We start from the raw sequence: 23,483 nt of genomic DNA on the forward strand, positions 1-23,483 counted from the left end.
GTGGTATGTGCCCACTCCGGGGTGGTCACCGCGGACGCGCGTGGACAGGGACCGGGCTGGTTATTGCGTGAGCGCGATGGGGGCAGCGGGAAGCCGGCGGGCTGAGTATTGCACTTAAAAACAGATCCTCATTGGAGGGCGAGGGCGGGCGCGGGCGGGGCTCCACGGCCCTCTCCCCTTGGCCCCGGCCGGCCTGTCCCCGCTTCACAGTTGGGGGAACTGAGGCACCGAGGTGAAGGGAGCCCCCTCGCCCGCGCGGGGCCGCCGGGGGCAGGGGCGATGTGGGTGGGCTCGGGGCGATGGGTGGCTCGGCGGGGGTGTCCCGCCGGCCCGGGTCGCCCGTCCGACTACAACTACCTACGTCTCCTCTATGGCTTCTGGGGCGGGCGGCCCGGGCTGCGCAACGGCATGGCTTTGGTCTGAGTGACAGCCCCGCCCCGGCCTGGCTGGGCCACAGGGCGGCGCGCAAGGGTCACAAGTTGGACGAGAGGCGTGAGCGCGCGGAGTCCAGCGGGTCGGGTCCGCCGGTGGCGCCAGGTGAGGGTGAGGGCGAGGCCGAGTCCCTGCGGTCCGGGCTGGGCGCTGCGGCTCGGGCGGCGGGCGCAGGCGCAGGCCCCGGCCCCAGGCGCGGCGTGGAGCTGCTGGCCGGGCGCACCGAGGCTCCGGGACCGGGACCGGGGCCGGGGCCGGGTGCGCCGTGGGGCAGCGAGGGCTGCGAGGCGGACAGCGGGCGCGAGGCGCGGCTCAGGCGGCGCGCGGGCAGCGCGGGCCCAGCAGGTGAGCCAGGCACGCCGCCATAGGGCGAGGTCCGCGGTGCCCGGGGGCTGGAGGGCGCGCCCGGGGGGCTGGCAGCAGGCGCGGGCCCGGGCGAGGCGGCAGCGGGCGCGGGCCCGGGGGGCAAGCGGTGCACGAGGCGCGGCGAACCGAGCGCCAGGGGCCCGACGAGCGGGTGCGCCACCTGCGGGCAGAAGCTCATGGCCACGGCCTGCTGCAGCGTGGCAATGGCCGAGGCGCCCTGCGGCGGCGGCGGCGGCGGCGGCGGCGGCGGCGGCGGCGGCGGGAAGAGGCCGACGCGCTGGCCCAGCTCGGCCTGCTGCGCCATCTCGCGGTCGTACTTGACGATCTCTTGGATGATGGCGTTCTCCTGGTTGTTGAACACGCCCGAGTGGAGGTCGTGCTGCACCTTGTGCAACAGGATCGAGTTCTTCTTGCCTGGTTTAGGGGAGGGGGCGCGTCAGAATCGCCTGCTGCCGTGCGCCGCACACACGTGTGGCGCGCCTTCTGCGTGCAGTAGGCCTGCCTCCGAGTGCCTGCTCTGTACAGCCAGCACGAATGGAGCCCGTCCTGCACACAGCAAACACGCCAAGCGTCTGCTGTGTATAGGAAGCTGAACTAGTACACCTACCGTACACAGCAAGCACGAATCAGGCACCTTTGTGTGTAGCAAACAAACACGTCACGCACCTGCTTCACACACGAAGCAAGTATGAGACACCCGAATCCTGCTGGCATGCGTGGAGCACTTCCCGTATACAGCAAGCATGTATTGTGCACCTGCTGTGTACACCACGCAGGTACCAGACGCTTACTGTGCCACGCAGCACACGCAGACTCCTGCCTGTACACGGGCGGCATGCTGAATGCCTGCCGTGTACGTAGCCAGCATGGGTCGAGTGCTTACTGTATATAGCAAACACGTCGAAGCAGATACCGTACAGAGCAAAATTTTAAGCGCCTCTCATAATATAAACGTGTTGAGTGCTTTCTGCGTCCTGGGAAGTCTTAACAACTCTTCCCTACCGCACCCCATTTTGCTTCTCCAGCCATTCGCTGTCTTTATTCCCACACATAGCACCAAGGGCCTCTACCTCTCTGAATCCTGCTCTAGTCTTCGGCAAGTCCTTAGCCATTTCTAAGGTTCCCCCTGCCCGGCCACCTCTCCCTTTACCCAAAGCCACCCCCCCCACACACACACACACAGGCCAGGCCACCAGATTCCTCCATATGCCCACCCTCGTAAAGTGCACATCTGATCAGGTCCTCCCCTGCCTGGGATCATCCATGGCTCCCCAGTGCTTCTGACCTACAGCCCAAGCGCCTTCCTCTACAGCCCTGTGGCCTCACGTGCCTGGTGCCCGCCTCCCTCCCAGCTTCCCTGAGTCCCTGGACTCCAGGCCTCTTTCCCACCTCAGGGCCTTGGCACATGGTGTCTCCATTCCCAGAACATGCCTCTGTCTTTCTACCGGCAACGCCTACCCATCTGGGTCTCCACTTGGAGTCACGAGGACATCCCCTCCTCTGTGACAAGCCTGAGGGTAGCCACCACGTCAGCCTCGTGGGCCACATCTACACCTCCCGGCACACAGTAGGTGCTCAAACATTTGCCTAGGGAGCAGAAACACCCATTTCCCCATCCTTGGGAAACCGGGGCCGTGTCTGGCCAAGGGAGAAAGTGGGTCAAGGAATCTGGTCCGGGGGTCAGAAGGGGCCCTGAGGGTCAGCTGGGCCATGCCACTCCGCTCCTCAGGCGGCCCCCCGACAGCCACCGAGGCTGACCGCCGGGCCCACTCACCGATGCGGTCCAGCCGGTCGATGGCGACCGTCTCGAAGGCCCGCCGCATCATGGGGTACTCCTCCAGCACCTCGTTGAAGTTGTCCACGCTCAGCGAGTAGAGGCGGCAGTAGGTGTCAGCCCGCACGCTCGCCGTGCGCCGGCCCCGCGTCAGCAGGCAGATCTCTGCGTGCAGCCAGGGGCAGCGTCCTCACTGCTGGGCCACACCCAGCGGCCCAAGCCAGCTGTCCCCAGGGCCCTCCCAGCCAGCAGAGCGGTCCAGCCCCGCCCCCCCCCCACCGCCCCAGGGCCTTCCTGCTGCTCGGGTTCCCCACCCTGAACTCCGTCTGCCGCCAGCACCCCTGCCCACAGACGCTCACCCCCGAAGTAGGAGCCGTCGGACAGCTTCATCTCCTTGTTGCCCTTGGTGAGCACACTGACCACCCCATGCTGGATGAAGTACATCTTCTTGCCAACGGTGCCCTCACGGATGATGTAGTCACCCGGCTGGAAGACCTCGAACTTGAGCTTGGTCAGCATGGCCGTGACGAAGTTGGGGTCGGCGTTGGCAAACAGTGGCATCGAGGCCACCAGCTTCCGGCAGTTGAAGTTGACGATCTCCTGTAGGGGTGGGAGGTGGGGGTGACGGCAGGGCGCACACCCGCTCCTCCATCGCACCCTACCTTTGGGACTGTTGCACCTCTCAGACCTTCGGTTTGTGAAAGGGATTTAACAACACGTTAGCCTGAAAGCCAGCATCTTAATAGGCAAACACTGGAGGTTTTGCCACCAAAGACAGGATCAAGAAAAGATTCCCAAGATCCTCTACTGTTGAACTCTGTGTTGGCAATACTGGCCGATGCAGTTAGACACGGAAGAGCATTCAGAGACGTTAAGAATTGGAAAGGAAAAAGTAAAGCTATCTCTTCACTATCTGTATTAATGGGATTGCCTGAAAAACCCAAAAGAGTCAATGGAAAACTGTAACAAGGGAAATTTGTCAAAATAGCAAGTGGTTAAAAAAACCAACATGAAAACCAAGAGCCTTAAAACGAATCCACGGGGGTAGAAGTCAGGATGACGGTTATCCTTGGCAAAGAAGCTTCTGCGGGATGGAAATGCTCCATGTTTGATCTGGGTGGGGGTCATGTGGGGATTTCACTTGATGGAACACCCATCGGGTGTACCCTAATGACGGGGCACTTTGCTTACCTTACAAAGAAAATCGGGCTTCCCTGATGGCGCAGTGGTTAAGAGTCCGCTTGCCAATGCAGGGGACACGGGTTCGTGCCCCGGTCCGGGAGGATCCCACATGCTGCGGAGCAGCTAAGCCCGTGCGCCACAACGGCTGAGCCTGTGTTCTAGAGCCCGCGAGCCACAACTACCGAGCCCGCATGCCACAACTACTGAAGCCTGCGCGCCCTAGAGCCCATGCTCCGCAACAAGAGAAGCCACTGCAATGAGAAGCCTGTGCACCGCACAGAGTAGACCCTGCTTGCCTCAACTAGAGAAAGTCTGCGTGCAGCATCAAAGACCCGACACAGCCAAAAATAAGTTAATTAAATAAAAAATCCACAGCTTTTGTACAGGCAAACGAAAGGCACTTCGAAGAAGACGTAATGGATGAGAAGACCCCATTTCCACCCACATAAAGAGCTAAGTAAGATGCCACGGCACGAGTTTACCAAGACATGGCCAAATCTATATGGGGAAACGTTGAAAACCCTCCCAGAGGCACAGAAGAGCCTTGAACACATTGTGTCCTTAGAGAGCGCTGCTCACCATCTTCGAGACGGAAGACACCCATTCTCCCTGGGCAGGGATACAGGACACAGAGCCCTGTGGAAATGCCGCCCGGCTCGCTTCTCGATAACCGGGGCTAGTCAAGTGCATTTAGAACAAATGAGCAGAAGTAGCGGGAAGCCCGTGACAAAGACAAGCAGGGAGGGGGAACTCACCCTCTGAGACACCGAAGCACATTGCAAACCTCTGCGATGCAGAGTGGGTTTGGCGCACACAGAGCAGACAGGCCGATGGGACAGATGAAAAGTCCAGAAATAGACCCAAGCAGGAGGGAACTTCAGCTTAAGGTGCCCCTCCCCCACCAAGTCTCGGGGCAGAGCCAGATGGTTCAGCCCCACACAGCAGGTAAGACCGGATCCCTTCCTCACGCCAGATTCCACGATAAATTCCAAAGGCATAGGGGGGTCTACATGCCAATAATGAAACTCTACAAGTATTAGAAGAAAACGTGGGCAGATTCCTCCGAAGCCTGGGTGTGTACAGCAAGCAGGTATTGTGCGCCTGCTGTATACAGCGAGCATGTATCGTGTGCCTGATGTCCGCAGAGAGTAGATATTGAGAACCTACTGTGTACAGCAGTCAGGTGTTGTGCACCTGCTGCCAAACACCGAACACTGTAACACTCGCTCTGTTACACAAGCACACATTGAACACTTACTGTGTACAGCAAGCATACATGCAGCACCTGACGTACAGGGCATAAAAATTCCACACGTGGGGGAATAAAACCACAGTAAGCAAGTTTTAAAGATAAAACGGCCGGGGACCTCCCTGGTGGTGCAGTCATTAAGAATCCGCCTGCCGATGCAGGCGACACGGGTTCGAGCCCTGGTCCGGCAAGATCCCACAGGCCACGGAGCAGCTAAACCCGAGAGCCACAACTGCTGAAGCCCGCATGCCTAGAGCCCATGCTCTGCAACAAGAGAAGCCACCGCAGTGAGAAGCCCGCTTGCCGCAACTAGAGAAAGTCCGCATGCAGCATCGAAGACCCAACGCAGCTGTACATAAATAAATGAATAAATCGCTCCCAATCTTTAAAAAATAATAAAAACAAAAAGACCAAAAGTTCTGTAGGAAAACAAGCAAAAGTTATGAACAGTTTACAGAAAGAAATGCAAGTAAGCCTCTGATGGCAGGAAAATAAGAGAACCGCACCTGAGGGGTGCACCTCTCACCTGGGCGTTTTGGGACCGTCTCCCTCGTGGCGCCCTCGGAGGGGAATCTGGACAGACCGGCAGGGCCCCGACCCCACCCTCGACTCTGCCCTGTGCCGCGAGCTCCTCCCACAAAGCATAACAGGACCCGAGAGGGAGCGCCAGGCACGGACACCCCGGAGGCCTGCCCGCCTTTGTTTTGTTAAAAAGGCAGAAAATGGACGGAGAGAGCAGGAGGAAACCGGGCAGAGGGACAGGACAGAAGACGGGCATTTTCTGAATATATCTGGTTTTGTAAATTTGACTTTATGTAAACACCTAAGTAATGATCAAACACGGGTCACCAGGGGCTGGCGGGAGGGGAATGGGGAGTGAGGGCCGGGTGTCCTGAGCCAGGCCGCGGGATTAGGCGGCAGTGGTGGCACCACTCTGACACGGCATTTCACGCATTTTGTGGTCTGTGAGGTGTTTGTCTGTAAATGAGCGAATGAATGAAAATAATTACCCAGCGAATATTTTCGTTGCAGGTAGCCACAGTGCTTCCCTGCTGGGAGGCACCTCCACCCTCAGAAGAAATCCTAGCGCCCGTTCCTATCCCTCCTCAGGGCCACGCAGGCTCACACTTGCCTCTGTGAAGTCGCCCCAAGCCCCCCCCCACTCCGTCCCTCCCAGAGCTTCCCCTCTGGCACCACCTCCCTGGAAACAGGGCAGGGCACACGGCTGGCGCCCAGTAACTGCTTGCTGAGGGTCACGGGTTGAACTGTCCGCCCACCACCATCATACGCTGAAGTCCTGAGCCCTGGTACGTGTGAACGGGGCCAGATGTGGAAACAGGGCCTTTGCAGGTGTGATTGGTTAAGATGAGGTCGTGCTGAACCCAGTGGCTGGTGTCCTTACAGAGGAGAGGACACAGAGACACAGGAACAGGCCACGTGAAGATGAAGGAAGAGGCCCGGGTGACGTGTCCGCAAGCCAAGGACACCGAGAACCATGGGCCACAACAGGAGCTGGGAGGGGCAGGAAGGACCCTCCCTGGAGCCTCTGGAGTGAGCACCCCGCCCCTCACCTCCTGCAGGGGCCCGTGGGGCTCCCCCAGGACCCTCCTCCGCACGCGGACCCCCACCTCACCTCCCGCAGGGGCCCATTGAGCTCGCCCAGGATGCTGTCCTCGTCGAACATCTTGCCCTGGTAGCGGTGCTCGTAGTAGTCGTGGATCTTCTGGCGGAAGTCAGCAGGCAGCTTGTGGAAGGACATGTACTGCTCCACCTGCTTGTACTGTAACAGGGCGGGTTGCGGGGGGGCCCGGGTCAGCGGCCGCCGCTCCCGAGCCCCCGCTCCGAGTGGGCCTCGACTTAACAGTAACATGCTACGAGATGCCCAGGGCGATCTGAACTTCAGATAAACGACCAAAATGCCCCAGATAAGGATATCCTGGGCGGGGGACTTCCCTGGTGGTGCAGTGGTCAAGAATCCGCCTACCAGCGCAGGGGACACGGGTTCGAGCCCTGGTCCTGGAAGATCCCACGTGCTGTGGAGCAGCTAAGCCTGGGGCAGCTAAGCCTGTGCGCCACAACTACTGAGCCTGCGCTCTAGAGCCTGTGCGCCACAACTACTGAGCCTGCGCTCTAGAGCCCGTGCGCCACAACTACTGAGTCCGCACTGCACAGCAAGGGAAGCCACTGCAATGAGAAGCCCACGCACCGCAACTAGAGAAAGCCCACGCGTAGCGGCGAAGACCCAACGCAGCCAGAAATGAATGAATTAAAAAAAAAAAGTTATTGCTATGTCCTGGATTTCCTTTTTTTTTGGCCATACCACACGGCACGCAGAACTTCCCCTACCAGGGGTGGAACCCGTTTCCCCTACAGTGGCAGTGTGGAGTCTTAACCCCTGGACCACTGGGAAGTCCTGTCCTGAATTTCATCTGGCAACCCTTTCCCGCCACCAGCACCCCACCCCCAGCCCCTAGAGGGGGCTGGACTGGCCCCCGCCCCAGAGGTCCCAGACCCTTTGGTGGCCCTGGCTCCCCTCCCCAATGATCTTTCGAGAAATCAGCCCAGCCCCGCCTGGCCACAGCTGCCCTGAGCTCAGCGGAACCCGTGACGGCAGGCGGGTGGCGGCACCAGCTCATGTTTGGGTAGGAGGCTGGTGGTTTCCGGACAGCCGGGGTGCCTGGCGCCAGGCCCAGCTGACCCAGCCGACCCGACTGCTGGGCACTGCTTGGGGGGTTGCAGCTGCCTGGCCGAGGCCAGCCATCGGATAGCAGTGCAGGGCCAATGGGGCGATGTCCCAGGGACCAGGCCCCCCCCTTGGCTTTAGGGAGGGGAGACTGAGGCTGACCTCCAGAGAGGGCTGGCCTGTGGGGTCGCACCCGCCCTCTCTCGGCCCTTCCCGGCCCACAGCCCTCGGATTGGCTCCACCGAGGCCAAGCGCCAGGACATCCTTGCTCCCCCAGAGGCTTCCCCCGTGTCCTTGAGCGACCCTAGGACCCCAGCCCCTCCCGAGATGGCCCAGAGACCTTCCTCCCCGCCTGGAGCCCCCTGATGCCCCTTGGACTGGCCGCCCTGTCCTGTTCGGACCCCTCTGGCTCCCGTCCCCTTCCTTGGCCTGTGTCTCCCTCAACCCCTCCTGCCCTGTCCCCCTCCAGGCTCCAGACTTCCTTCCTCCACAGAGCTGGGGGGATGTGGGGTGGACCCCCAGACCCAGGGGGGTGCCTCCCCCTCTCACCTTCTCCTGGTACTGGCGCCGCGAGGAGTCCAGCGACTGGATGAGGGCGGTGGCGTGGCCGATGAACATGGCGTAACAGGTGGCGCCCACGATCATGCTCAGCATCGTCAGCCAGATGTCTGTCATGCTCTCCGGTGCCTGCCGCCCGTACCCGATGCACAGCATGTGGCTCATGGCCTTGAAGAGCGCGAAGGAGTACAGCTCACTCCACGAGTGGTTCTGCAAGGCCACGGGTGGGTGGGTGGGTGGGTGGGCGCTTGCGGCCCCCAGGGAGCCCCTTGACACACACCACCCCCCCAGGGCCCCGCCTGCCGGTCCTCCCCCAGGCATCCAGGTGGTGAGCTCCGTGTCTTCCAGAGGTAACCAAGGGAAACTGAGACTCAGGCAGCTGACATGGCTGTGCGCACACGTCACAGCAACTCAGCAGCAGGTGCGGGTCTGAAGCCGCCTCCCCGCTTCAGTCCTGGGAAACTGAGGCTCGGAGGGGCCAGGGTCTAGCCTTGGGGGCTCAGGAGCCCCCGCCACTCTTCAGCCTCTGATGAGAGTGTCTGTGAGGCCAAGAGAATGGGGAAGTTCCGGGGACCCCGGAGACAGTGAGTCGGGGACACTGGCATCTGATCAGAGGGGTGGAGAGGGGGGAGGCATCAGGCAGGACCGGGAGCCCTTCCCGGTCCTCAGCTGACCTGGCTAGGGGAGGGGGCAGCGGGCCCCGTTCAGGAAACAGGACCACATGCCTGGGTGTCCGGCCAGACAGTGAGCTGCCTCAGCCAGGCAGCTGTGCCAGGCGCCGGCTGGGCACCCACGGGTTTTCCCTCCGCTGCTCCCGCCCATCAATGCCCACCTGCCCTGTGCCCCACGTGCAGGAGGAAAGCTTTTAACACTCAGCATCTCAGCCAGGAAGTAACAGGTGCTTGTGAGTCTCCAATTTTTCTCTCTCACGGCCCGTGATACCATCTTTCCATTTGAGGGGCTATGATATAAAACTGTCTTTTAAATACATGTATGCAAATTAAAAAGTGGAATGCATCGCAAAGCACAGTAAGCAGATGATGCGATCCCTGGGGGGGCAGAAACTGTCCTAGAGCCCCTCAAACGGTCAAAGGTCTCCACGGTGCCGGGGTCTGCAAGGCAAGGCTCGAAGTCGGAGAGCAGCGTTTCAGGCGCCGCGCGCTCCGGGAGCGGACGTGGGGCGGGGGGCTCGGGGCTCACCACCATGCCGTTGATGGAGACCCAGCAGTTGCGCGGGAAGTCCTGCAGCATCGGCACTAGGAACTGCAGGCAGCCGTCCCAGTGGCACAGGAGCAGCATCATGCTGATGAGGTTGCAGATGCGCATGACCGCGCTGGCCAGGTCATAGGTCATGTGGAAGATCTGGGGGGAGGGGCGGCGTCCGTGAGAGTCCCGCAGGCGGTGTGCGAGGGAGGGGCCTCCGCCCGCCCGAAGCCCTCCGCAGGGCCCCCTCCCCTCGGGAGCCGCCCCACCTCACCACGCCCCCCACGCGGCCGGTGGGGCCCCCGCTCCTGTGAGACCCGTTGCCTTTCAAGGTAATGCAGCACCCTAGACTAGAGCACGTGGCCCCCTGCTCGGCCTGCCGCCCCGGGCGCCCAAATCTCTCTGCCCGGCCGTCTGCCTGCCCACTGCCCTCTCCCAGGACCACGGCCTCTTTCCGCAGCCTTGTCCCCACCCACTCCCCGCCTCGGAGCCTAGCTGCTGTCCCGGACAGTGGCGGCGACTCTGAGCCTGCGTGGTGGCCGCGGGCTTCAGGAATCGGGTCACACTCAGTCCAGAGGCGGGTCTGAACTTGGGGGAGAGGGGCGTGATTTCGCTTCTCGGAGCCTCAGTTTCCCCGTTGCCACCGGGGCTGTGGAGTATGCCTCTTACAGGGTAGAAGGAGGGAGAGGGGTGCGGATGCGTTAAGCGTCCATGCTGCGCTCCCTGTGACCGCCCCCCCCACCCTCCACCTCGTACAAGCTCCTGTGACCACGCCCCGTGGCCCCCCGCCCCCGCCCCGAGGCCCAGGTTCCACCCCTAAGGTTCCTGGGCCCCTCACTGCAGTCCCTGTAACTCCGCCCAGTGCCCCACCCAATGACCCCGCTCGTTCGCCTGTATCCCCACCTGTCCTCTCACTGTGACCATGTCCCTGGACCCCGGTAGCCCCGCCCAGAGTCTCCCATCACGGCCCCGCCTTTTTGTTCCTGGTGCCTCCTTGCCCCCCTCCTGCAGCCAGTGGCCGGGTCCCGTCACGGCATCCTCACCCATCACCACCCCCTCGCTCATCACAACCCCGTGCCCCTACATCCTAGCCCCGCTCCAGCCCATCACGACCCCACAGACCCCACGCCTGCATCCGCGTCACCACTCCTCCTCGCTCATCACGACCCTGCCCACGCCCACGGCCCCGCCCCTGCGCCAACGTGCAGCCGTGCTCACCTCCTCCCATTGGTGGATGTAGCGGATGAGGCGCGACAGGCGGAGCAGGCGCAGCAGGCTGAGGATCTTGGTGAAGCGCACGATGCGCAGGGCGCGCGCCGTCTTGTAGACCTCGGAGTCGATGCCCTTCTCTACGATGAGGAAGATGTAGTCCACGGGGATGGAGGACACGAAGTCTACCACGAACCACGTGCGCAGGTACTTCTTCTTGATCTTCTCGGGGTCCAGGATGATCTCCGTGTTGTCCTCGATCACGATGCCCGTGCGGAAGTTCAGCACCAGGTCCATGAGGAAGAATGTGTCCGAGACCACGTTGAACACAATCCACGGGGCCGTGGTCTCGTCCTTGAAGAAGGTGATGCCCACGGGGATGATGATGAGGTTTCCCACCATGAAGAGCAGCATGGTGAAGTCCCAGTAGAACCTGGGGGCAAGGTGCAGCCGGTCACGCGGTCACACCTCCACCTTTGCGCGGGGCCCTCCGCGGAGCCTGCCTGCCCCACCACACGCGCATGCGCCTCTGAAGACCAGCCCAGCGCTCGCCTCCTCCGGCAAAGCTGAGACTTTGGCCCCGGCTACTGTGGACCCCGCCTCCAGGAAGCCCTCCCAAGCCCCAGACAGCACTCCACTGCCGGCTGGGCTCCCCCAGCCCAGGTCCCTCTCGCTGGCCCAGCCTGACCTTCTCTCCTTGAAGAAGCCGGAGACCTGGAAGAGTCCAAGAGGCCGCTCAAAAATTGACTAAATGTTTCCCAGGACCAAGAAGGCCCAACGTGCCTGGCACAAGGCTGCCGTCCAAAAAGCACTAGGGCCGAGCCAGGAGGGGAAGACAGACGCGGAGGAGCTGGAGGGGCGGGGGGGGGGTGGGGGGGGTGGGAACTGCAGCCAGGAGGGTTGAGTGGCTGGGCGGCCGGGGGCTGCAGGTGCTGGGTGGGCACCGGACACCCACAGTTTGACATCCAGGTGCAGGACCCCCACCCTGGCCGGACTTCCCAGTGGGGCACCGGAAGGCTGAACAGGGGGCACAGGCTGTCCATCCATTTCAGGTAGCAGCCGGTGGGGGGGGGGGGGGCTGGGGACCGGACAGAGGCCAGGGTGCCAGGCCGTCTGGGAAAAAGGGAGAAGCCAAGGCCTGCCCGGCAGAGCGCAGGGCCAGGTGGCGGAAGAGCCTGAGGGACGGGACTTGGCCACGGCTTGGATGTTTCATGTGATAAATACACCCGAAAAAGGGATGACTGGCCAAATATGCCCAGGACCGATACAAGTCCTGGAGGTCGATTCCAAAACTCCACCCGGGAATTCTGTGCTCCCAGAAAAAGGCCCGTCCATGTATGGAATATTAACGGCCGGGCACAGTGTTCCGAGTCCAGCATTTACCCATGAGGACAGACAGATGCAGCAAAGGCCACATGGAGAGATGCCCAGCCCTGCGGCAATCGATAAAATAGGAAAGAAAACCACTCCAAGGGAAACCTGTCGGTTCCTGAGAAAGTTAGAGTCACCATGTGGCCCCGCAGTTCCACTCCTGGGCCTTCACCCAAGGACTCAAAAGCAGGGACTCAAAGAGACACTTGTGCACCAGCGTCCACGGCAGCACGATTCACAATGGTGTGGGAGCAACCCGAGTGTCCACCAGCGGATGGACACACAAACACACGTGTCCCTCCACACACAGGGCGTCACGCAGCCGCGGAAAGGAGAGAAGCCCCGACACCCGCTACCACGTCGGTGGACCCCGAGACCACGATGCTCAGTGAGACAAGCCGCACACAGCAGGACCCACGGTGTGTGATTCCACTGATGGGAAACGTCCAGAACAGGTAGATCCACAGACACAGAGTGGGTTTGTGGCTGTAGGGGTGGGGGAGTTTCTGTTTGGGAAGATGAAGAAGCTCTGGCGAGTGTTAAGGGGGGTGGCTGCAACACGCTGTGTACACATTAAAAGATGTACGTTTTAAATGGTTAAAGGCTAACTGTTATATTTCTGTTAACACGTATACGTAAAGAGAAAACCTCCGAGGCCCAGGGTCTCAGTGATGAGCAGATGCCCCAGATCGGGGTCTAAGCCCACACCCCCTGTCTAGATTCGGACAAAGGAGGGTCTCAGATTCTGAAGAGTCATGCGTCTGACTTTGCCCATCACGGTGCAGGGAGAAACGCCCACCCCGCGGTGGGTTTCCAGGGCTCTCCCGTAGGCCCGGCGCCCTCCCCATCCTGGCCGGAGTCCCCATGTCCTCTTGGAGAAGGCTCTAGCATGTGTAGGCAGGACAGGCCTGGGGGACCCTCAAAGCCTTCCACTCTCCGGGCTCCTCCTGGATGGATAGAAGAAGAGACTGAGGTTCCCAAGGGCTGGAGGGACTCTCCCAAATTAGCAGAAAGCCGTAAACCCCAGCGCTGGCCTGGCCGCACTGGGCTCCCTGTTTTGGGACTCACTGTGAATTGGCTCTGTTCTGAGCAGCCCCCCGAGGGCAGAGCTACAGCACCGCGCCTGCCGGGTGACCCAGGCCTTCTTCCACTTCGGGGAATTGATCCCAAGGAAATCATCCAAGAGGAAGAGAAGAAAATTAAAAAGTGATTTGTAACAAGATGTTCACAGCAGCTTGGTCTTCCAGAGCCAAGGTTGGAAGGGACCCAATGTCTAAGACCGTGGTGACAGCAGCCAGACCTGGGCTCCCGCCCACTGGCAGGTGTGACCTTGGGCAAGTCCCTCCAGCCCCTGGGAACCTCAGTCTCCTGTCTGTCCGGGAGGAGCCCAGGGAGCGGCAGGCTTTGAGGTTCTCCCCCACCCCCGGCTCTGTCCGCCCACATGTACTGGAGCCTTCTCCCAGTGGCCATGGGGCCTCCGACCATGATGGGGAGAGCCCGGGAAACCCATCTCGGTGTGGGGATGGAGACCTTGAGAGCTGAAAGGGTTGACATGATCTGGGGTGAGTGTTAAGGGCAAAACCCAAATGACTGCTCCAAATTCAAGACCTTCTTTTGCCTGAATCCAGACAAGGTGTTGGGCTCAGACCTCTGAAATGGGGCATCTCCTCATCCTCAAGACCCCCAGGGGCCCAGCCCCAACCTGACTGAGGGGCCGCACCTGCCTATTCCCCATTTCCACCACCAGAGCTTCCATGGCAGTGGACGCTCACGCCCAGGGACAAAGCGAGCAGGAAGGCCAGGGGCGCGAGCCTAGAAACCCAGGGGGGGGGGGGTTAGAAACCATCTAAATCGGGGGGCCTAGAAACTACCAGCGTCGGGTAGCCACAGCGTAAATGGCCAGGATGAAGACGGCCTCCTCCTTCACAGGCGACTCGTCATAGACGTTCCCTCCTTTTGTTCTGGGGGTAGGGGGTGGGGGTGGGGGTGCAGGCACCACACTTCCCCACTGACAGACCAGAGAGGTGGCCCAGCCAGGGAGGGGTGCAAAGACCTGAAAGCCAGCCTGCCGCCCCCAGGCCTGTGGCCCTTGGTCCTCCTGGAATTGGGTAGGAGGAGGGGAAACTGAGGGCTGGGGCAGAGGATCCAGGTCCCTCTCCCCAGCACCCCCTCTCCTCGCCCTGCCCGCCCCCTTGGGCTGTGCATCCCAGGGCTAATCACTGTCCTTCTCTGAGCCACAATGCTTCCCTCTGCCCAATTCTGGCAGCCCCTCCCGCATCAGGCTGCCCCAGAGACCCCTGGGACCCAGAGACCTCTGGGACGGGGTCGGGGCCTGCAGGGGCCTGAGTCAGCCCTCAGCCACCCAGGGCCTTCAGGGACAGTAATTAAACCTCGTATTGAAAGGTCCTTCCTAACAAACAACGGGCCCCATCGGGAAACACTCAGATCCCGCTTCCTGCCTGTGCCAGGACAGGAACTGGGCCCTGAGAGACCAGCAAGGCTGGGGCTCCTGGTGGGGTGCGGGGGCTCAGCGGCAACGACCCCCAGCGCCCTGTGAACAGGAGAGCCTGGAACCCTCTCCCGGGCGCCACACCCACATGGCTCTGATGTCAGCAGGGCCCCCACTGTGGGCCCAGTTCCCGCTCCAGCAGCTGCCCCGACCCTTCTCTCTGCGCAGGCGGAGAAACCCAGGTGGGAAGTGGTGAAATGACGGAACCCAGGCGGCCAGACCTCCAGGCCACAGCTCAGGACCATGCTGTCACCCTCCTGCCTCCAGCACTTGGGGCCCCTCCAATTCCAGAAGCTGACAAGCAGCCCTATTCTTCCAGGACCTGGCAGGGCAGGGCCGGACGAGGGGCAGGGGTGTCCTGGGAGCTTGAAGTGGCTGCTCAGGGACGCTGTTAACAAGGGTAGCGGCTCCCTCCCTTCAGGGTCAGAGAACCAAGAACCAGGCTGGAAGCAGTCCAGGAATTACCTATCGGATCGGGCAAATCCTAGGGGATTAGGGGCCGGGAAGGGAGGGGGGGTCAGGGATTAAGGATGAGCTAGGGATGGATTATTAGGACCTGAGCCCTCGGATGTGAGTTACGGATCCCAGGCAGGTGTCAGGGATTGGGAAACTGAGACTCCTGCAGGGGAAGGTTCCTGAGTGATCCCAAGACAGGGCAGACTGTGGGGCTGACTGTGTGCAGGCCTGGGGGGACACATGGCGACCAGACAGACCCGGCCCTCCCTCAGGGCCCCCAGCCCAGGGGGGAGACAGGCGTTCCACACAGACAGATAAATGAGTGGGATGCTTCAGAGGGGCCACTTTAGCCAGGGTGGGCTGGGACGGCTTCTCAGAGGAAGTGACATGTGGGTGGATAATGGAGAAGGGCCGCTAGGCAGAGCGCGGGCACTGCACCCTGGGCGGATGAAACGGCAAGTGCAAAGGTCCCGTGGCTGCATGGAGTTTGCCTTTCGGGGCGGCTGGGAGGCCTGGGGCTGGAGCAGGGGTGTGAAGGGAGGTGAGAAGGGGTGAGAGGGGGTGGGAGCCGGGCTCTACAGGGCCGTGGAGGCCATGGCCATGGCAGGTTTTAAGTGAGAAGGACGGACGTGAATCTTGAGATGCCCCTGCCGGCAGCCGGAAGGCAAGGAAGGGGCGGAGGGCGGCGTCCAGGGAGGAAGTGGGGTAGCCTGTGCTCTTTGCATTTGGGTTGGGCTTGCTGATGGGGGAAGTGAGGCAGGGTCTGTCCTGAGCAAGTGGGTAGCTAAGGAAGGCCCCCCAGTGTCCCCCTGAACCCCCAGGTCATGGATGTTGAAACAGGGGGTGTGGGGATGTGACGTTTTTAAAGCAGTTAATTCAGGGGCCAGAAACTCCAAATTCTGGCAGGAAACCAATGGAGAGAGGAGAGGGGCCTCGGCCACCTCAGGCCCCTGACCCCTCACAGGGACCGTGGAGCGTCCTTCCTCCCAGCCGGGTGGGCCCTGGGCCTCAATCCTCCCACCTGGGAAATGGGCATGTCCACCAACCCCCCACTCTGAGTGCCTTCATGCTGGATTCAGAACCGGGGAAACCCTGGCCCCCGCCCCTCACCACCGCCCCAACTTGGGATCATTCAGGGTTTATTCTCATGAGCTGATGCATCCTGATCTCCCGCTAATCCGTAGGGCCATCTGGGGCAGGAGAAGTCCTCCAGCCCTGTTGGATCTTCAGGCCAGCCCCTCCATCACCCCAGGCCCTCAGGGACCCCACAGGATGTCACACAGATACACGTCGGCATCCACCTGTCCTGGCTTTGTCTAAGCTCCGCTGAGGGCCAGGAAAAGGACCCACTTATCTTCTCCCCACAAACCAGGCCCCCCGGTGGTACACAATTCGGGAACATTGAACTGAAATTCGGCGGCAGCAGCAGGAGAGACTCAGGTCAGACCTCAGAAGCACTTACAGACTCGGGAACGGGATGAAAGGCCGTGGGGAGCCACTTGCCCACACTCTCTCTAGGGAGATGAAGCCTCTACCCGCCCCCCCGACCTGCCCACGCTCCCACACGGCCACGGCTGCCTTGACCACCAAGTGACCACCAACTAAGGAGGTGGAGGAAGTGGCAGAAAAAGCGGACTGTCCAGAACGGGCGGTGGGGAGTTGCAGCCGGGCCCTAGCTGCCTGGAGCACCACGACCCACACCCTCCCCTCTGAGCTCTCCTCCTTCCCACGAACCCCTCTCTCTGGCCTCTAGAATCCGGGGTGGCCAGGTGAAGGAGTTAACTGTATTTCTTCTTCATACATTTTTGGGGGCAGGGGCAGAAGATCCTGCCAGGGCCCCAGGACCTCCGGGAGGCAGTGGCCCAGGCTGTGACCCTCCATGCTGGCCCCTTGGCCGCTCTCCCTGCTTTGCTCTGGGGTGGTCTTCATGCTTGTTCTGACTCAGAAATGGACCTCAGGGTGCAAAGAAGGAAAAGCAACCCTCCTGAACCTGAATCCTTCCTGCTGTCCCTCGAACATGCTTCTCCCCTCCCCCGCCCCCATGGAAGCTCCTAGAACATCTGTATCCGGGCGCCAGCTGTAGTGTTACTCATGGCCCCATGAAGAAGTGAAGACATGCCTCAGAAAGGGTTGGGGCTGTTCCAAAGCTGCCAGGAAACGGGGCTCACGACCTGACTGACCTTGCCTGGTACCCATGTGTGCCCCTCGGCAGGTTCCCAAAACCATCCTGGGCCCCGCCCCCCCCCCGACGTGCCAGGCCCCAGGACGCCATGGAGGTGGTGGGGAGAGGCAGGTAAGCGTATCAAGGAAAAAAGGCCGCTTCTGAACGCATGGGCGGTGCAGACATCGACCGGAACGAGAGAAATGGGGTGCACCATGCATTTGGGGAAACTGAGGCAGGGAAGCCCGGAGAGGACTCCAGGCCATGCAAAGCGGGTGCAGGCCTCGCCGCAGACTGCCGCAGCCCCTCTGCAGCCCGCTCCTCCGGCCTCGGTCCAGTCACCTTCCTCAAGAGCCCCCCTCCCCGAGGACTCTGCAGACACATGCCCTCCCTGGAAGCCCACGTGGCCCGAGGAGCTAGGCGTGACCAAGGCTGTTCCAGTTCACCAAACACGAATTGTTCTGTGCTCCATGCCAGATGGGTGCCGTGCCAATCTGAGCAAAGCTGTAGCTCAAGAAAGTGGAGATGCCACGGCCCTGGGCAGGACCTGGGGCTGGGGGAGAAGCCTTGGTCTCACGGCCCAGTCTCCCTTTTAAGTCATGTCCAGGGCTTACCCGGGCACCAGCGGGGATGGTGTCTGCACCGTCAGGTCATGAGGACAAACGGAGCCAAATGTGGACAAGCAGACCCAGAAAGGCCTCTCCCTACTGCTCCACAAATGGGTCTTAAAACTAACACTCACACGAACACAGAGATGACCCACGGCTCCCCCTGGGCAACCCCCTTATCTTGAACAATCCCCAGGATGCCTTTCTCCTCCCATTTCTTCTTGGCCTGGACAGGACATGGCCAGGGGCCAGCTTGCCTGACAGTCCGAAAGTGGAGACTCAGGGGCCAGCCTGCCCAGGAATGAATCCCTGCTCTGCCGGGGACTAGCTGTGTGGCTTTGGGCAAGTGACTTTACCTCTCCGTGACCCCCTCTCCTCGCATGTAAATTTGGGGTAGCTGCGGCAGCCACCTCACATCTGACATGAGGATTGGATCTATATTCTTAAGGTGCTGTGGCCCAAGAGGGGCTCAGGAAGCACTTCTCCGATCATGTGATTGGGGGGGTCTGTCTCCAGATTGAATCCGAGGGGTCTAGAAGGGTTCCCAAAACGTGGGGGGTTGTAGAGGCCCCGCAGCACCCCAGCTTGGCAGGGTCTTAAGGTTTTTACTTTGACTGGCTCACCTAGTCCCAGCTACAGGCCCCACTCATCCCTCCCTCACCCCCATCCCGTTGCTCACCCCCAGTTTAGAATGTATCTGCCCAGGGACCCACGGGCAACTGTGCTGGACGCGCACAAGGCTGGGGACGCCCAGCTCCTTCTCCCAGCAGCCCCCACCCCTTCTGTAGCTGAGAGGAAGCCCAGGGCCACCCACAGCCCCGAGGATGCTGCAGGCGGATGTGCTGGAGGGGCAGAGGAATGGCTACTTTCTGCAGCCACCTCCCCCTGCCCACATGGCCCCCACGTCCCTTTCCAGCCAGCTGGCTTTAGCCCCCATTCACAGAGGGGCCAGGTGGGCCAGGGAGCCCTGGAAGTCAAGTTCATCCCCATTTCACAGACTGGAACCATCTGCAGGGGTGCTGAGCCCCCATGCCGGTCGGGCCCATCCAGAGGCACCCCATCTGGACCCCCTGGCCTCTCCCAAAGCCGCCGGTCAAGGCTGCATTCACCTCCCAGGACGGTCTGGGGGTGAGGAGCTGGAATCCTGGACATTTTTCCAGCCTCCGTTCCTGAGTTGTGTGCCCCTGGGCCTCCGTTTCCCCAGTTGCCAGGCACAGGGGATATGGAGGGCCAGGGAAAGGCAGAGTCCCACAGCTCCGCTTTCCCAGCTCTGGGGGTCCAGGAATCCGACCTCAGGCCCGAGGGAGGGGAGACCCGCGGTGTCAAAGGATTCGGAGGCCGCTGGACTGCTGTCCGTGGTGCTGAAACCGTGCCTGCCCTGAGATCCTGGCCCGGAGGCCTGGGGAGACCCTCTGCACCCCAACTCACACACCCCAGTCACGGACACATCACCTCACACACACACACCATGCACACACCTCACACCCACTGCCCGCTGATGCGCACACACTCCCTCTCTCCCCAACACACACCAGTGATCCGCCATGCAGACACACCCCCCCAGAGCACTCGGCCCCTGCCCGCCGCAGTCACATGTTCGTGATCACACACACGGCCTGCAATGATATGCATCGTTCACACTCTCAGGCCACACAGCGCTCACCCGGGAACGGAACTGCAAACATACGCGGCGGCGTGACACTGCTCCAGCCTTGCTCTGAGGCTTTCCACGCACCAACTGGCTTAATTCACATCAGCATCTACACAACTACTGACACCTGGGCACACCACAAACACACGCGGCTGAGCCTGCTCCGGGCCTTGCTCTGAGCCTTTGCACGGATCAGCCAGCTAAATTCACATCAACATCACCACCACTGACACCTGGGCACACCACCCAGCCGCTGGAGCTGATGCGGCTCAGAGTAGACACAGCCGGGGGACACCAGCACGAACAGTGTCCCCTCCTTGCGCAATATCGAGGCCCAGGGACCCGGAACGCGCCTCCCTGCGGCGTGGGACGCAGGTGGAGACCCTGGGACCCGGCGTGTCCGCTTAACCCTTTCTCCGCCAGCCTCCACGGGGTGCGTCCTTCCCGGGCGCCCTTCCTTCCTCCTTCCTTCCGCTCCGCTGCCTCGCCGGTGCCCACGTTCCCCTCTATTCGTCCTCTCCGCCCCTCCGCGCTCAGACCCTGGTCCTGCGGCCCGTGACGTGCGCCCACCCGAAGGGTGGGGAATGTCAGGCTGCGTGGGAGGGGGCGCGCGCCTCCCAGTGTCCCTCCAAGGGCGGCGCCTCGAGCGCCCGGGTCATTCCGGGGCGGGTCCCGGACGCGCCCGAGGTCACCGAGGGGCCCCGAGGTCACCCGCGGGGCACACCGCCCCGCCCTCTCCACAGCGCTCCCAGGACGACCCTTGTGCGCGTCCGCTCGCCGTGCCCCTCCGCGCCGGCCGGCCGGCCCTCTGGGCGGCTGTACCTGAAGTCGCTATACGGGTGGATGATCCAGGCCCCCGCCGACTTGACGCGCTCCTGCTCCCGCTCCACGGCCTTCTGGCTGCCGAACATCCGCAGCGAGAACTTGTTGACACCCGGCTGCAGGAGCGCGCCGAACTGGCGCTGCATGAAGCTGGCCTGGCTGCCGCGCGACTCCCCCGCCGGGCCCGCCTCCTCGCTGCCCGCCTCGTCCGCCGGCCCCGACCCCGCGCCCGGCTCTGGCGCGGGCCCCGCGGCCGCCCCGCGACACGAGAACGACACCTTAGGCCCCCGCGCCGGGCCCTCGGGCCCCGCGGGGCTGCACTGCGGCTCTCCGCGCCCGCACTCGCCGTTCGGGCTGCCCTTGGCCGTGCTCGCCGCGCCCGGGGTGCCCGGGCGGCCGCACGAGCTGTCTCGGCTGCGGAGTCGGGCCCGCTGGCCGCCCTCGTCCGCCGCCTCCAGGGGCGCCGCCTCGGTCCGGGGCGCCTGCTGAGGGGGCGCCGGCCCGGGGCCCGGAGGGGGCGCGGGCGGCGGCGGCTGCTGCTGCGGGGGCGCGGGCGGCGGCGGCGGCGGCGGCGGCGGCGGCCCCGGCGCGGGGGTCGCGCCCGGGCTTTCCCCTGGCCGCCCGCCGCCCCCGCGCGCGTCCATGGCGAGGCGGCGCCGGGCAGTGCGGAGCGGAGCCGCCGCCGCCGCCGCCGGCCCGAGCCCGAGGGAGGGGGGAGGCGGGGGTAGGGCGGGGCGGAGCCGCGAGGGGCGGAGCCGGGGCCGCGGGGGAGGGGAGGGGGCGGGAGCCCCTCCTCTGCCCGCGCACACGCCCGGCGCGCCCCGCACGGGTCCCGCGCCCGAGAAACTGAGGCCGCTGGCTCTGGGACGGCCCAAGGTCACGCGGCTCGAGGCCTCGGAGATCCGATCAAGCCTAGTCCCAGAAGGGGAAACTGAGGCCCGCGAAAAAGAGGGACGCGCCCAAGGTCATCGCCGCCGCGCGCGACCTTGACGAGGGGCCTTCTCCTGGCGCTTCAGTTCGCCTCTGTCCAGAGGACACAGCGGGGCGGTAACCACTGACGCTGGGGCTCGGAGAAGTGGAGCCGCCCCCATACTAGCCTCCATCCTTTCTATAGGTTTGAGAATTTCCATAATAAAAGGCCACACGAGCCCTTGCTTTGTCACTTGAGACCCCGGACAAAGACGAGTTGTGTGGGGAGCGGCAAAGTGGGGTCAGGCCAGGAGTCTCCAGGTCCCACCGTGGCCCCCTCTCCCCCACCTCCTGCATATGAGGAAACTGAGGCCGAACTGGGCCAATAGGAAGAGCCACCCAAGGGTTCTGAGGATCCCCACCTTCAAACAAGGCCCTAAAGTACAGTGGGGGGCGGGGGGGGGGGCTCTCCCAAAAGGCTGGTGGGCTTTAAAGTGGGGAAGTGCCCAGGGTCACAGGGGGACCCAGGGTCTGCCACCCCTTCCCACCGGATGCCCACACGTGAGCCCCGTTGGGCTACCCCATTTCTCTGCCCCTTGGGTTCAGGCTCCAGCCAGCCCCCGCCCCATAGGCCCCCAGATCTGGAAAAACACTCAAGGCTCTGCTTCTGGGGCTAGAGCCAGGCTGGGGAGTGATTCCTGGCGTCAGGTGACATAGGCCACAGGCCCAGGATTCTTCCCAGCCTCCACTCCCCACCCCAGCTCAACCAGACCATCCTGCACAAAGGAGAGATGGGGAGCAGAGATAAGGAAAGGCCTGGAGAAACAGGGAGAGGGATGGAAGACCACCGCTGGCCTCCAGGGACCCTCTGGCCTTCTTAGCGCTTTCAGGCCTGACGTCATATTGGGTGACTTCACCCAACTGGAGGTCAGGACCATGAGGGTGGAGATGTGACATGTCCCTGTGCACAGCAGGTGGGACTCAAGGGCATTGAGGGATGGGCCCATCTGAACAATGGGTGGGCTGAGCCGGGCCATCTCCTGTCCCCCTGCAGGCTGTCCTGAGCCCTGGGGGGCCTTCCAGCGGCCACCTCTGCTGTGTCTCCAGTCAGACCCTGCCAGACTCACAGCCAGATGGGTGGACAGGCTGGGCCGCCGTCTGCCCTGAGTCTGAGAGAGAGAGAGAGAGAGAGAGAGAGAGAGAGACTGGGCAAGCAGCAGAGTCGGCAGTGCCAGGCTGTGGCCCGCCCAGGCAGCTGTGTGTTCCAGCTGAAGGGGGATCTTTCATGCTCGCCCTGGGAAGATGTCAGTCCAGGCAGGCCGCCAGAGCCCCAGGGCTCTCGGCTGACAGCGGGGAGGAGGTGGACCGCAGCCCAGCCCAAGGACCCATCGGGCCTGGAAAGGCAGAATGGCATCCCTCCCCCAGGGACCTGGCCTGGACCTTCAAGTCACAGAGGAGGAGAGGGTCCCAGCCCCTCTCCTGAAGACTCCTCCCCAACACACGGGCTCCACTCTGGGCCAGGCTGCCACCAGCCTCTGTCCCTCCCACCCCGTCTCACCACTTGCCCTGGGCCAGAGCATTCTTAGCATTCATTCATTCATTCACTAAATACTTACGAAGCAGCTGATGGGGGCTGGGATTCAGAAGTGAACCTCTCAGGCCGCCCCCACCCTGGTGGGGTGACAGTCAACAGAGCACATGTGATGTTTAGCAGACATTGTAGTGTCCGTTAGAAGGGGGTGAGCTCAACCTGAGCCAGGACAGGGGATGAAGTGTTGGGGGGATGTCTGAAGCCTCGCAGAGTGGGTGGTGTCAGAGCCAGGACCTGAGGGGAGGATGGAGCCCAGAGCGGCCGGCAGGTGTCGTGGCCTGTGCAAAGGTCCTCAGGCAGGACGGTGCCTGGTTGGTGTGAGGAGAAGGGATACTGAGGACCTGGCGGGTGGAGGGTGTAGGAGATGAAGACCCAGAGGTGGTGGGGGTGGGGTGGGCTGGGGACAAGCCTGGGCAAACAGGAATAAAAGCCCAAGTCAGTTCACAGTGAGTGGTGGTCTGTTACCCAAAGCTGCTGGACTCCCACTTCCCATGGAAGGAAGCCCCAGTCCCTCCCCACCCAGTTTGCCCCACCTCTTCCTCCCCAGCGCTGGGCTCTGGGCACAGGGGCTTCCAGCAGGCCCAGCTGGCCTGGGCCCGAGGCCTTTGCCCTGCTGTCCCGCCCGCAGCTCCCCTCCCCAGCCTCTCAGCACCTCAACACATGGCCCGTGTTTCCTGCTCAGCTGGGGCGGGTCCAGGTCCAAAGCCCTGGAGCCCACAGTTTGGAGGCCCTCGAGAGCAAAATAGTTA

The 23,483-nt window shown here is 62.5% G+C and overlaps 1 protein-coding gene across 1 annotated transcript; it reads right to left on the bottom strand.

Moving 5' to 3' along the window:
- Nucleotides 1-472: 472 nt before the first annotated feature.
- Nucleotides 473-20,878, bottom strand: HCN2 (hyperpolarization activated cyclic nucleotide gated potassium and sodium channel 2). The gene is made up of 8 exons (XM_065875202.1): nucleotides 20,235-20,878; nucleotides 10,666-11,089; nucleotides 9,445-9,606; nucleotides 8,236-8,454; nucleotides 6,637-6,783; nucleotides 2,932-3,172; nucleotides 2,573-2,737; nucleotides 473-1,212 (listed from the first exon to the last, which is right to left on the bottom strand). Exons 1-8 carry the CDS (start codon nucleotides 20,876-20,878, stop codon nucleotides 473-475), a joined length of 2,742 nt encoding a protein of 913 aa, XP_065731274.1.
- Between the last annotated feature and the right edge of the window lie 2,605 nt (nucleotides 20,879-23,483).

The sequence above is a fragment of the Phocoena phocoena genome, chromosome 3 (genome assembly GCF_963924675.1).
Source record: "Phocoena phocoena chromosome 3, mPhoPho1.1, whole genome shotgun sequence".
NCBI lineage: Eukaryota > Metazoa > Chordata > Mammalia > Artiodactyla > Phocoenidae > Phocoena > Phocoena phocoena.

What these genes read in the sequence shown, in the direction of transcription:
- HCN2 (XM_065875202.1), bottom strand. Translation starts at nt 20,878, where the DNA reads ATGGACGCGCGCGGGGGCGGCGGGCGGCCAGGGGAAAGCCCGGGCGCG. An exon ending in ACATCCACCAATGGGAGGAG is followed by an intron (nt 9,607 to 10,665) that starts GTGAGCACGGCT and finishes CCCTCCCCCCAG; the next exon opens with ATCTTCCACATGACCTATGA. An exon ending in TCAATGGGCCCCTGCGGGAG is followed by an intron (nt 3,173 to 6,636) that starts GTGAGGTGGGGG and finishes CCACCCCTACAG; the next exon opens with GAGATCGTCAACTTCAACTG.